This window comes from Pristis pectinata, chromosome 19 (assembly GCF_009764475.1).
Source record: "Pristis pectinata isolate sPriPec2 chromosome 19, sPriPec2.1.pri, whole genome shotgun sequence".
Classification (NCBI taxonomy): domain Eukaryota; kingdom Metazoa; phylum Chordata; class Chondrichthyes; order Rhinopristiformes; family Pristidae; genus Pristis; species Pristis pectinata.
The window spans coordinates 31,127,663-31,139,930 of NC_067423.1; the positions used below are offsets into that span (position 1 = coordinate 31,127,663).

The 12,268-nt window shown below is 39.2% G+C and overlaps 1 protein-coding gene across 50 annotated transcripts in view; it reads right to left on the reverse strand.

Moving 5' to 3' along the window:
* LOC127580297 (mucin-2-like) overlaps positions 1 to 12,268 on the reverse strand; it is a 65,364-nt gene that overhangs the window by 11,311 nt on the left and 41,785 nt on the right. For 16 of the 50 annotated variants that reach the window (XM_052033556.1, XM_052033574.1, XM_052033584.1 and 13 more), the window contains 18 exons: positions 12,204 to 12,263; positions 11,842 to 11,892; positions 11,144 to 11,203; positions 10,786 to 10,836; positions 9,024 to 9,083; positions 8,666 to 8,716; positions 7,967 to 8,026; positions 6,548 to 6,598; positions 5,849 to 5,908; positions 5,487 to 5,537; positions 4,789 to 4,848; positions 4,431 to 4,481; positions 3,732 to 3,791; positions 2,313 to 2,363; positions 1,614 to 1,673; positions 1,252 to 1,302; positions 554 to 613; positions 196 to 246 (listed from right to left, as the gene is read on the reverse strand). In XM_052033556.1, coding sequence (XP_051889516.1) covers positions 196 to 246; positions 554 to 613; positions 1,252 to 1,302; positions 1,614 to 1,673; positions 2,313 to 2,363; positions 3,732 to 3,791; positions 4,431 to 4,481; positions 4,789 to 4,848; positions 5,487 to 5,537; positions 5,849 to 5,908; positions 6,548 to 6,598; positions 7,967 to 8,026; positions 8,666 to 8,716; positions 9,024 to 9,083; positions 10,786 to 10,836; positions 11,144 to 11,203; positions 11,842 to 11,892; positions 12,204 to 12,263 — 999 coding nt within the window. Of the gene's footprint in view, positions 1 to 195; positions 247 to 553; positions 614 to 1,251; positions 1,303 to 1,613; positions 1,674 to 2,312; positions 2,364 to 2,677; positions 2,738 to 3,366; positions 3,418 to 3,731; positions 3,792 to 4,430; positions 4,482 to 4,788; positions 4,849 to 5,486; positions 5,538 to 5,848; positions 5,909 to 6,547; positions 6,599 to 7,966; positions 8,027 to 8,665; positions 8,717 to 9,023; positions 9,084 to 9,721; positions 9,773 to 10,086; positions 10,147 to 10,785; positions 10,837 to 11,143; positions 11,204 to 11,841; positions 11,893 to 12,203; positions 12,264 to 12,268 lie in introns of all 50 variants that reach the window. The other 34 variants (XM_052033588.1, XM_052033558.1, XM_052033587.1 and 31 more) reach the window with 28 other exon arrangements.

Consider the following 12,268-nt stretch of genomic DNA (forward strand, 5'->3'; position numbering starts at 1 on the left):
TAATCTGTCCTTTTCCTAGCCCTCTCAGAAATGGTGTCAGTGGGAAGAGGAGGAGGAGAAAGAACATTACTTTGAAAATCTCTGCCTCAGAAAATTGACGTCCATGTCAAATGTAAGATTCCTGACTGAGTGCTCCTTTTGAAAATATTGGTGCTGAAGGTCCTAGTAACTATTTTGAAAATTGTTCTTACTGACCTGATGTGGTACTGGTTGTGGTCACAGTTGCTGATGTCGTCTGTGTTGTTCCTAATGAAAGAAAAGAATGTTATAATCAACCACAGCAGCCAAGTTTTGCTTGTTCCAGTCGAATATATCGAGGACAGTAAGGAACGCAAGCCGTCAACATTCTTCCTGCACATTTTGAAGATTGCACGATAAGTTGGTCTGATGATTTGGAACCAATATGTGACTGATCTACATTTCATTAACATACTGCAGGTATGATAATAAAGCACGCAATGTGCTTTGGAACTTAACTCATGCAGCTGTTGTTTGAAATGGGTACTCTTTTCTGTAAGGTGTTCCAATGTGTATTGAAAGGAATTTGACTGACCTGTTGTAGAACTGGTGGTGGACGCACTTGTGGGAGTTGTTGATGTGGATGGTGTTGTTTCTGGTGAAAGAATAAATGCATTTTCACTCACAGAACAGAACGTGGATTGCACGAGCACATGACTTTCAGTTGCAGTTAGCAGTTATAAAGAAGACTGGTCTGAAATCTTGAAACTTTGATGGTGCTATCCCGATATGAGTACATCCAGAAATTAGAGGAAGTCTGAGTGGTCATTTGGACTGACAATCTGTCGATGAAATTCACAGCTTTTAGTAAGCTTGTGATTCTTGAGATGATGATCTTTATCAGAATATCTGTGTCCAATTCTGCAGTGATATTTATTCTAATTGTTTAAATAAGAAAAGGGACTTGAGGGAAGCAAATTATTACATCCTGTAAAGATGGAGTCTCACTAGATTGAGGTGCCAAAGCTAAAGGACTGTACATGACATCGAATCTCTCCTTTACACATTAGTATGCACATTCGAACATTCAGTATTCTATAATCTGTCCTTTTCCTCGCCCTCTCAGAAATGGAGTCAGTGGTAAGAGGGGGAAGAGAAAGAACATCACTGTGAGAAACTCTGCCGCAGAGAATTGACATCCATGTCAAATGTAAGATTCCTGACTGAGTGCTCCTTTTGAAAATATTGGTGCTGAAGGTCCTAGTAACTAGTTTGAAAATTGTTCTTACTGACCTGATGTGGTACTGGTTGTGGTCGCAGTTGCTGATGTCGTTTGTGTTGTTCCTAATGAAAGAAATGAATGTTATAATCAATCACAGCAGCCAAGTTTTGCTTGTTCCAGTCGAATATATCGAGGACAGTGATAAACACAAGCCGTCAACATTGTTCCTCCACATTTTGAAAATTGCACGATAAGTTGGTCTGATGGTTTGGAGCCAATATGTGTCTGATCTGCATATACATTTCATTTACATACTGCAGATATAATAATAAAGCATGCAAATATGCTTTAGAAAACTCATGCAGCTGTTGTTTGAAATGGGCACTCTTTTCTGTAAGCTGTTCCCATGTGTATTGAAAGGAATTTGACTGACCTGTTGTAGAACTGGTGGTGGACACACTTGTGGGAGTTGTTGATGTGGATGGTGTTGTTTCTGGTGAAAGATAAATGCATTTTCACTCACAGAACGCAACATGGATTGCACGAGCACATCAATTTCAGTAGCAGTTAGCAGTCTATAAAGAAGACTGGACTGAAATCTTCAAACCTTGATGTCACCAGCCGGAATTTAGTACATCCAGAAATTAGTGGAAATTTGAGTGGTCATTTGTACTGACAATCTCTCGATCAAATGCACAGCTTTTAGGAAGCATGTGATCCTTGAGATGATGATCTTTATCAGAATATCTGTGTCCAAATCTGCAGTGATATTTATTCTAATTGTTTAAATGAGAAAAGGGACTTGAGGGAAGCAAATTATTACATCCTGAAAAGATGGAGTCTCACTAGATTGAGGTGCCAAAGCTAAAGGACGGCGCATGACATCGAATCTCTACTTTACACATGGGTATGCAGCTTCAAACATTCAGTCTTCACTAAGCTGTCCTTTTCCTAGCCCTCTCAGAAATGGGTCAGTAAGGAAGAGGAGGAGGAGACAGAACATTGCTGTGAAAATCTCTGCCGCAGAAAATTGACATCCATGTCTCATCAAAGATGCCTGACTGAGTGCTCCTTTTTGAAAATATTGGTGCTGAAGGTCCTAGAGTCTATATTGAAAACTGTTCTTACTGACCTGATGTGGTACTGGTTGTGGTCGCAGTTGCTGATGTCGTTGGTGGTGTTTCTAATGAAAGAAAGGAATGTTATAATCAAGCACAGCAGCCAAGTTTTGCTTGTTCCAGTGGAATATATCGAGGACAGTGATAAACACAAGCCGTCAACATTGTTCCTGCACATTTTGAAGATTGCACGATAAGTTGGTCTGATGATTTGGAACCAATATGTGACTGATCTGCATCTACATTTCATTAACATACGGCAGATATAATAATAAAGCATGCAAATATGCTTTCGAACTTAACTCATGCAGCTGTTGTTTGAAATGGGTACTCTTTTCTGTAAGGTGTTCCCATGTGTATTGAAAGGAATTTGACTGACCTGTTGTAGAACTGGTGGTGGACACACTTGTGGGAGTTGTTGATGTGGATGATGTTGTTTCTGGTGAAAGATAAATGCATTATCACTCACAGAATGCAACTTGGATTGCCAGAGCACATCGATCTCAGTAGCTGTTAGCAGTTATAAGAAAGACTGGGCTAAAATCTTCAAAGCTTGATGGCACCAGCCGGATTTGCGTACATCCAGAAATTATAGGACGCTTTGGTTATCATTTGTCCTGACAATCAAATTCACAGCTTTTAATAAGCATGTGATCCATGAAAGGATGATCTTTATCAGAATATCTATGTTCAAATCTGCAGTGGTATTTATTCTAAATGTTTAAATGAGAAAAGGGACTTGAGGGAAGCAAATTATTACATCCTGAAAAGATGGAGTCTCACTAGATTGAGGTGCCAAAGCTGAACTACTGTAGATGACATCGAATCTCTCCTTTACACGTTAGTATGCACATTCGAACATTCAGTATTCTATAATGTGTCCTTTTCCTATCCCTCTCAGAAATGGAGTCAGTGGGAAGAGGAGGAAGAGAAAGAACATTACTATGAAAAACTCTGCCACAGAGAATTGACATCCATGTCTCATGAAGGATGCCTGACTGAGTGCTCCTTTTGAAAACATTGGTGCTGAACGTCCTAGTAACTATTTTGAACAATGTTCTTACTGACCTGATGTGATACTGGTTGTGGTCACACTTGCTGATGTCGTTGGTGTTGTTTCTAATGAAAGAAAAGAATGTTATAATCAATCACAGCAGCCAAGTTTTGCTTGTTCCAGTGGAATATATCGAGGACAGTGATAAACACAAGCCGTCAACATTGTTCCTCCACATTTTGAAGATTGCACGATAATTTGGTCTGATGGTTTGGAGCCAATATGTGACTATTCTGCATATATATTTCATTAACATACTGCAGATATGATAACAAAGCACGCAAATGTGCTTTGGAACTTAACTCATGCAGCTGTTGTTTGAAATGGGTACTCTTTTCCGTAAGGTATTCCCATTTGTATTGAAAGGAATTTGACTGACCTGTTGTAGAACTGGTGGTGGACACACTTGTGGGAGTTGTTGATGTGGATGGTGTTGTTTCTGGTGAAAGAATAAATGCATTTTCACTCACAGAACGCAACGTGGATTGCACGAGCACATCAATTTCAGTAGCAGTTAGCAGTTATAAAAAAGACTGGGCTGAAATCTTCAAAGCTTGATGGCTCCAGCCAGATTTGAGTACATCCAGAAATTACAGGACGTTGCAGTGATCATTTGTACTGACAATCTCTCGATCAAATTCACAGCTTTTACTAAGTATGTGATCCTTGAATTGATGATCTTTATCAGAATATCTGTGTCCAAATCTGCAGTGATATTTATTCTAATTATTTGAATGAGAAAAGTGACTTGAGAGAAGTAAATTATTACATCCTATAAAAGATGGAGTCTCACTAGATGGAGTTGCCAAAGCTGAAGTACTGAACATGACATCGAATCTCTCCTTTACACCTTAGTATGCACCTTCGAACATTCAGTATTCTATAATCTGTCCTTTTCCTAGCCCTCTCAGAAATGGTGTCAGTGGGAAGAGGAGGAGGAGAAAGAACATTACTTTGAAAATCTCTGCCTCAGAAAATTGACGTCCATGTCAAATGTAAGATTCCTGACTGAGTGCTCCTTTTGAAAATATTGGTGCTGAAGGTCCTAGTAACTATTTTGAAAATTGTTCTTACTGACCTGATGTGGTACTGGTTGTGGTCACAGTTGCTGATGTCGTCTGTGTTGTTCCTAATGAAAGAAAAGAATGTTATAATCAACCACAGCAGCCAAGTTTTGCTTGTTCCAGTCGAATATATCGAGGACAGTAAGGAACGCAAGCCGTCAACATTCTTCCTGCACATTTTGAAGATTGCACGATAAGTTGGTCTGATGATTTGGAACCAATATGTGACTGATCTACATTTCATTAACATACTGCAGGTATGATAATAAAGCACGCAATGTGCTTTGGAACTTAACTCATGCAGCTGTTGTTTGAAATGGGTACTCTTTTCTGTAAGGTGTTCCAATGTGTATTGAAAGGAATTTGACTGACCTGTTGTAGAACTGGTGGTGGACGCACTTGTGGGAGTTGTTGATGTGGATGGTGTTGTTTCTGGTGAAAGAATAAATGCATTTTCACTCACAGAACAGAACGTGGATTGCACGAGCACATGACTTTCAGTTGCAGTTAGCAGTTATAAAGAAGACTGGTCTGAAATCTTGAAACTTTGATGGTGCTATCCCGATATGAGTACATCCAGAAATTAGAGGAAGTCTGAGTGGTCATTTGGACTGACAATCTGTCGATGAAATTCACAGCTTTTAGTAAGCTTGTGATTCTTGAGATGATGATCTTTATCAGAATATCTGTGTCCAATTCTGCAGTGATATTTATTCTAATTGTTTAAATAAGAAAAGGGACTTGAGGGAAGCAAATTATTACATCCTGTAAAGATGGAGTCTCACTAGATTGAGGTGCCAAAGCTAAAGGACTGTACATGACATCGAATCTCTCCTTTACACATTAGTATGCACATTCGAACATTCAGTATTCTATAATCTGTCCTTTTCCTCGCCCTCTCAGAAATGGAGTCAGTGGTAAGAGGGGGAAGAGAAAGAACATCACTGTGAGAAACTCTGCCGCAGAGAATTGACATCCATGTCAAATGTAAGATTCCTGACTGAGTGCTCCTTTTGAAAATATTGGTGCTGAAGGTCCTAGTAACTAGTTTGAAAATTGTTCTTACTGACCTGATGTGGTACTGGTTGTGGTCGCAGTTGCTGATGTCGTTTGTGTTGTTCCTAATGAAAGAAATGAATGTTATAATCAATCACAGCAGCCAAGTTTTGCTTGTTCCAGTCGAATATATCGAGGACAGTGATAAACACAAGCCGTCAACATTGTTCCTCCACATTTTGAAAATTGCACGATAAGTTGGTCTGATGGTTTGGAGCCAATATGTGTCTGATCTGCATATACATTTCATTTACATACTGCAGATATAATAATAAAGCATGCAAATATGCTTTAGAAAACTCATGCAGCTGTTGTTTGAAATGGGCACTCTTTTCTGTAAGCTGTTCCCATGTGTATTGAAAGGAATTTGACTGACCTGTTGTAGAACTGGTGGTGGACACACTTGTGGGAGTTGTTGATGTGGATGGTGTTGTTTCTGGTGAAAGATAAATGCATTTTCACTCACAGAACGCAACATGGATTGCACGAGCACATCAATTTCAGTAGCAGTTAGCAGTCTATAAAGAAGACTGGACTGAAATCTTCAAACCTTGATGTCACCAGCCGGAATTTAGTACATCCAGAAATTAGTGGAAATTTGAGTGGTCATTTGTACTGACAATCTCTCGATCAAATGCACAGCTTTTAGGAAGCATGTGATCCTTGAGATGATGATCTTTATCAGAATATCTGTGTCCAAATCTGCAGTGATATTTATTCTAATTGTTTAAATGAGAAAAGGGACTTGAGGGAAGCAAATTATTACATCCTGAAAAGATGGAGTCTCACTAGATTGAGGTGCCAAAGCTAAAGGACGGCGCATGACATCGAATCTCTACTTTACACATGGGTATGCAGCTTCAAACATTCAGTCTTCACTAAGCTGTCCTTTTCCTAGCCCTCTCAGAAATGGGTCAGTAAGGAAGAGGAGGAGGAGACAGAACATTGCTGTGAAAATCTCTGCCGCAGAAAATTGACATCCATGTCTCATCAAAGATGCCTGACTGAGTGCTCCTTTTTGAAAATATTGGTGCTGAAGGTCCTAGAGTCTATATTGAAAACTGTTCTTACTGACCTGATGTGGTACTGGTTGTGGTCGCAGTTGCTGATGTCGTTGGTGGTGTTTCTAATGAAAGAAAGGAATGTTATAATCAAGCACAGCAGCCAAGTTTTGCTTGTTCCAGTGGAATATATCGAGGACAGTGATAAACACAAGCCGTCAACATTGTTCCTGCACATTTTGAAGATTGCACGATAAGTTGGTCTGATGATTTGGAACCAATATGTGACTGATCTGCATCTACATTTCATTAACATACGGCAGATATAATAATAAAGCATGCAAATATGCTTTCGAACTTAACTCATGCAGCTGTTGTTTGAAATGGGTACTCTTTTCTGTAAGGTGTTCCCATGTGTATTGAAAGGAATTTGACTGACCTGTTGTAGAACTGGTGGTGGACACACTTGTGGGAGTTGTTGATGTGGATGATGTTGTTTCTGGTGAAAGATAAATGCATTATCACTCACAGAATGCAACTTGGATTGCCAGAGCACATCGATCTCAGTAGCTGTTAGCAGTTATAAGAAAGACTGGGCTAAAATCTTCAAAGCTTGATGGCACCAGCCGGATTTGCGTACATCCAGAAATTATAGGACGCTTTGGTTATCATTTGTCCTGACAATCAAATTCACAGCTTTTAATAAGCATGTGATCCATGAAAGGATGATCTTTATCAGAATATCTATGTTCAAATCTGCAGTGGTATTTATTCTAAATGTTTAAATGAGAAAAGGGACTTGAGGGAAGCAAATTATTACATCCTGAAAAGATGGAGTCTCACTAGATTGAGGTGCCAAAGCTGAACTACTGTAGATGACATCGAATCTCTCCTTTACACGTTAGTATGCACATTCGAACATTCAGTATTCTATAATGTGTCCTTTTCCTATCCCTCTCAGAAATGGAGTCAGTGGGAAGAGGAGGAAGAGAAAGAACATTACTATGAAAAACTCTGCCACAGAGAATTGACATCCATGTCTCATGAAGGATGCCTGACTGAGTGCTCCTTTTGAAAACATTGGTGCTGAACGTCCTAGTAACTATTTTGAACAATGTTCTTACTGACCTGATGTGATACTGGTTGTGGTCACACTTGCTGATGTCGTTGGTGTTGTTTCTAATGAAAGAAAAGAATGTTATAATCAATCACAGCAGCCAAGTTTTGCTTGTTCCAGTGGAATATATCGAGGACAGTGATAAACACAAGCCGTCAACATTGTTCCTCCACATTTTGAAGATTGCACGATAATTTGGTCTGATGGTTTGGAGCCAATATGTGACTATTCTGCATATATATTTCATTAACATACTGCAGATATGATAACAAAGCACGCAAATGTGCTTTGGAACTTAACTCATGCAGCTGTTGTTTGAAATGGGTACTCTTTTCCGTAAGGTATTCCCATTTGTATTGAAAGGAATTTGACTGACCTGTTGTAGAACTGGTGGTGGACACACTTGTGGGAGTTGTTGATGTGGATGGTGTTGTTTCTGGTGAAAGAATAAATGCATTTTCACTCACAGAACGCAACGTGGATTGCACGAGCACATCAATTTCAGTAGCAGTTAGCAGTTATAAAAAAGACTGGGCTGAAATCTTCAAAGCTTGATGGCTCCAGCCAGATTTGAGTACATCCAGAAATTACAGGACGTTGCAGTGATCATTTGTACTGACAATCTCTCGATCAAATTCACAGCTTTTACTAAGTATGTGATCCTTGAATTGATGATCTTTATCAGAATATCTGTGTCCAAATCTGCAGTGATATTTATTCTAATTATTTGAATGAGAAAAGTGACTTGAGAGAAGTAAATTATTACATCCTATAAAAGATGGAGTCTCACTAGATGGAGTTGCCAAAGCTGAAGTACTGAACATGACATCGAATCTCTCCTTTACACCTTAGTATGCACCTTCGAACATTCAGTATTCTATAATCTGTCCTTTTCCTAGCCCTCTCAGAAATGGTGTCAGTGGGAAGAGGAGGAGGAGAAAGAACATTACTTTGAAAATCTCTGCCTCAGAAAATTGACGTCCATGTCAAATGTAAGATTCCTGACTGAGTGCTCCTTTTGAAAATATTGGTGCTGAAGGTCCTAGTAACTATTTTGAAAATTGTTCTTACTGACCTGATGTGGTACTGGTTGTGGTCACAGTTGCTGATGTCGTCTGTGTTGTTCCTAATGAAAGAAAAGAATGTTATAATCAACCACAGCAGCCAAGTTTTGCTTGTTCCAGTCGAATATATCGAGGACAGTAAGGAACGCAAGCCGTCAACATTCTTCCTGCACATTTTGAAGATTGCACGATAAGTTGGTCTGATGATTTGGAACCAATATGTGACTGATCTACATTTCATTAACATACTGCAGGTATGATAATAAAGCACGCAATGTGCTTTGGAACTTGACTCATGCAGCTGTTGTTTGAAATGGGTACTCTTTTCTGTAAGGTGTTCCAATGTGTATTGAAAGGAATTTGACTGACCTGTTGTAGAACTGGTGGTGGACGCACTTGTGGGAGTTGTTGATGTGGATGGTGTTGTTTCTGGTGAAAGAATAAATGCATTTTCACTCACAGAACAGAACGTGGATTGCACGAGCACATGACTTTCAGTTGCAGTTAGCAGTTATAAAGAAGACTGGTCTGAAATCTTGCAACTTTGATGGTGCTATCCCGATATGAGTACATCCAGAAATTAGAGGAAGTTTGAGTGGTCATTTGGACTGACAATCTGTCGATGAAATTCACAGCTTTTAGTAAGCTTGTGATTCTTGAGATGATGATCTTTATCAGAATATCTGTGTCCAATTCTGCAGTGATATTTATTCTAATTGTTTAAATAAGAAAAGGGACTTGAGGGAAGCAAATTATTACATCCAGTAAAGATGGAGTCTCACTAGATTGAGGTGCCAAAGCTGAACTACTGTAGATGACATCGAATCTCTCCTTTACACGTTAGTATGCACATTCGAACATTCAGTATTCTATAATGTGTCCTTTTCCTATCCCTCTCAGAAATGGAGTCAGTGGGAAGAGGAGGAAGAGAAAGAACATTACTATGAAAAACTCTGCCACAGAGAATTGACATCCATGTCTCATGAAGGATGCCTGACTGAGTGCTCCTTTTGAAAACATTGGTGCTGAACGTCCTAGTAACTATTTTGAACAATGTTCTTACTGACCTGATGTGATACTGGTTGTGGTCACACTTGCTGATGTCGTTGGTGTTGTTTCTAATGAAAGAAAAGAATGTTATAATCAATCACAGCAGCCAAGTTTTGCTTGTTCCAGTGGAATATATCGAGGACAGTGATAAACACAAGCCGTCAACATTGTTCCTCCACATTTTGAAGATTGCACGATAATTTGGTCTGATGGTTTGGAGCCAATATGTGACTATTCTGCATATATATTTCATTAACATACTGCAGATATGATAACAAAGCACGCAAATGTGCTTTGGAACTTAACTCATGCAGCTGTTGTTTGAAATGGGTACTCTTTTCCGTAAGGTATTCCCATTTGTATTGAAAGGAATTTGACTGACCTGTTGTAGAACTGGTGGTGGACACACTTGTGGGAGTTGTTGATGTGGATGGTGTTGTTTCTGGTGAAAGAATAAATGCATTTTCACTCACAGAACGCAACGTGGATTGCACGAGCACATCAATTTCAGTAGCAGTTAGCAGTTATAAAAAAGACTGGGCTGAAATCTTCAAAGCTTGATGGCTCCAGCCAGATTTGAGTACATCCAGAAATTACAGGACGTTGCAGTGATCATTTGTACTGACAATCTCTCGATCAAATTCACAGCTTTTACTAAGTATGTGATCCTTGAATTGATGATCTTTATCAGAATATCTGTGTCCAAATCTGCAGTGATATTTATTCTAATTATTTGAATGAGAAAAGTGACTTGAGAGAAGTAAATTATTACATCCTATAAAAGATGGAGTCTCACTAGATGGAGTTGCCAAAGCTGAAGTACTGAACATGACATCGAATCTCTCCTTTACACCTTAGTATGCACCTTCGAACATTCAGTATTCTATAATCTGTCCTTTTCCTAGCCCTCTCAGAAATGGTGTCAGTGGGAAGAGGAGGAGGAGAAAGAACATTACTTTGAAAATCTCTGCCTCAGAAAATTGACGTCCATGTCAAATGTAAGATTCCTGACTGAGTGCTCCTTTTGAAAATATTGGTGCTGAAGGTCCTAGTAACTATTTTGAAAATTGTTCTTACTGACCTGATGTGGTACTGGTTGTGGTCACAGTTGCTGATGTCGTCTGTGTTGTTCCTAATGAAAGAAAAGAATGTTATAATCAACCACAGCAGCCAAGTTTTGCTTGTTCCAGTCGAATATATCGAGGACAGTAAGGAACGCAAGCCGTCAACATTCTTCCTGCACATTTTGAAGATTGCACGATAAGTTGGTCTGATGATTTGGAACCAATATGTGACTGATCTACATTTCATTAACATACTGCAGGTATGATAATAAAGCACGCAATGTGCTTTGGAACTTAACTCATGCAGCTGTTGTTTGAAATGGGTACTCTTTTCTGTAAGGTGTTCCAATGTGTATTGAAAGGAATTTGACTGACCTGTTGTAGAACTGGTGGTGGACGCACTTGTGGGAGTTGTTGATGTGGATGGTGTTGTTTCTGGTGAAAGAATAAATGCATTTTCACTCACAGAACAGAACGTGGATTGCACGAGCACATGACTTTCAGTTGCAGTTAGCAGTTATAAAGAAGACTGGTCTGAAATCTTGAAACTTTGATGGTGCTATCCCGATATGAGTACATCCAGAAATTAGAGGAAGTCTGAGTGGTCATTTGGACTGACAATCTGTCGATGAAATTCACAGCTTTTAGTAAGCTTGTGATTCTTGAGATGATGATCTTTATCAGAATATCTGTGTCCAATTCTGCAGTGATATTTATTCTAATTGTTTAAATAAGAAAAGGGACTTGAGGGAAGCAAATTATTACATCCTGTAAAGATGGAGTCTCACTAGATTGAGGTGCCAAAGCTAAAGGACTGTACATGACATCGAATCTCTCCTTTACACATTAGTATGCACATTCGAACATTCAGTATTCTATAATCTGTCCTTTTCCTCGCCCTCTCAGAAATGGAGTCAGTGGTAAGAGGGGGAAGAGAAAGAACATCACTGTGAGAAACTCTGCCGCAGAGAATTGACATCCATGTCAAATGTAAGATTCCTGACTGAGTGCTCCTTTTGAAAATATTGGTGCTGAAGGTCCTAGTAACTAGTTTGAAAATTGTTCTTACTGACCTGATGTGGTACTGGTTGTGGTCGCAGTTGCTGATGTCGTTTGTGTTGTTCCTAATGAAAGAAATGAATGTTATAATCAATCACAGCAGCCAAGTTTTGCTTGTTCCAGTCGAATATATCGAGGACAGTGATAAACACAAGCCGTCAACATTGTTCCTCCACATTTTGAAAATTGCACGATAAGTTGGTCTGATGGTTTGGAGCCAATATGTGTCTGATCTGCATATACATTTCATTTACATACTGCAGATATAATAATAAAGCATGCAAATATGCTTTAGAAAACTCATGCAGCTGTTGTTTGAAATGGGCACTCTTTTCTGTAAGCTGTTCCCATGTGTATTGAAAGGAATTTGACTGACCTGTTGTAGAACTGGTGGTGGACACACTTGTGGGAGTTGTTGATGTGGATGGTGTTGTTTCTGGT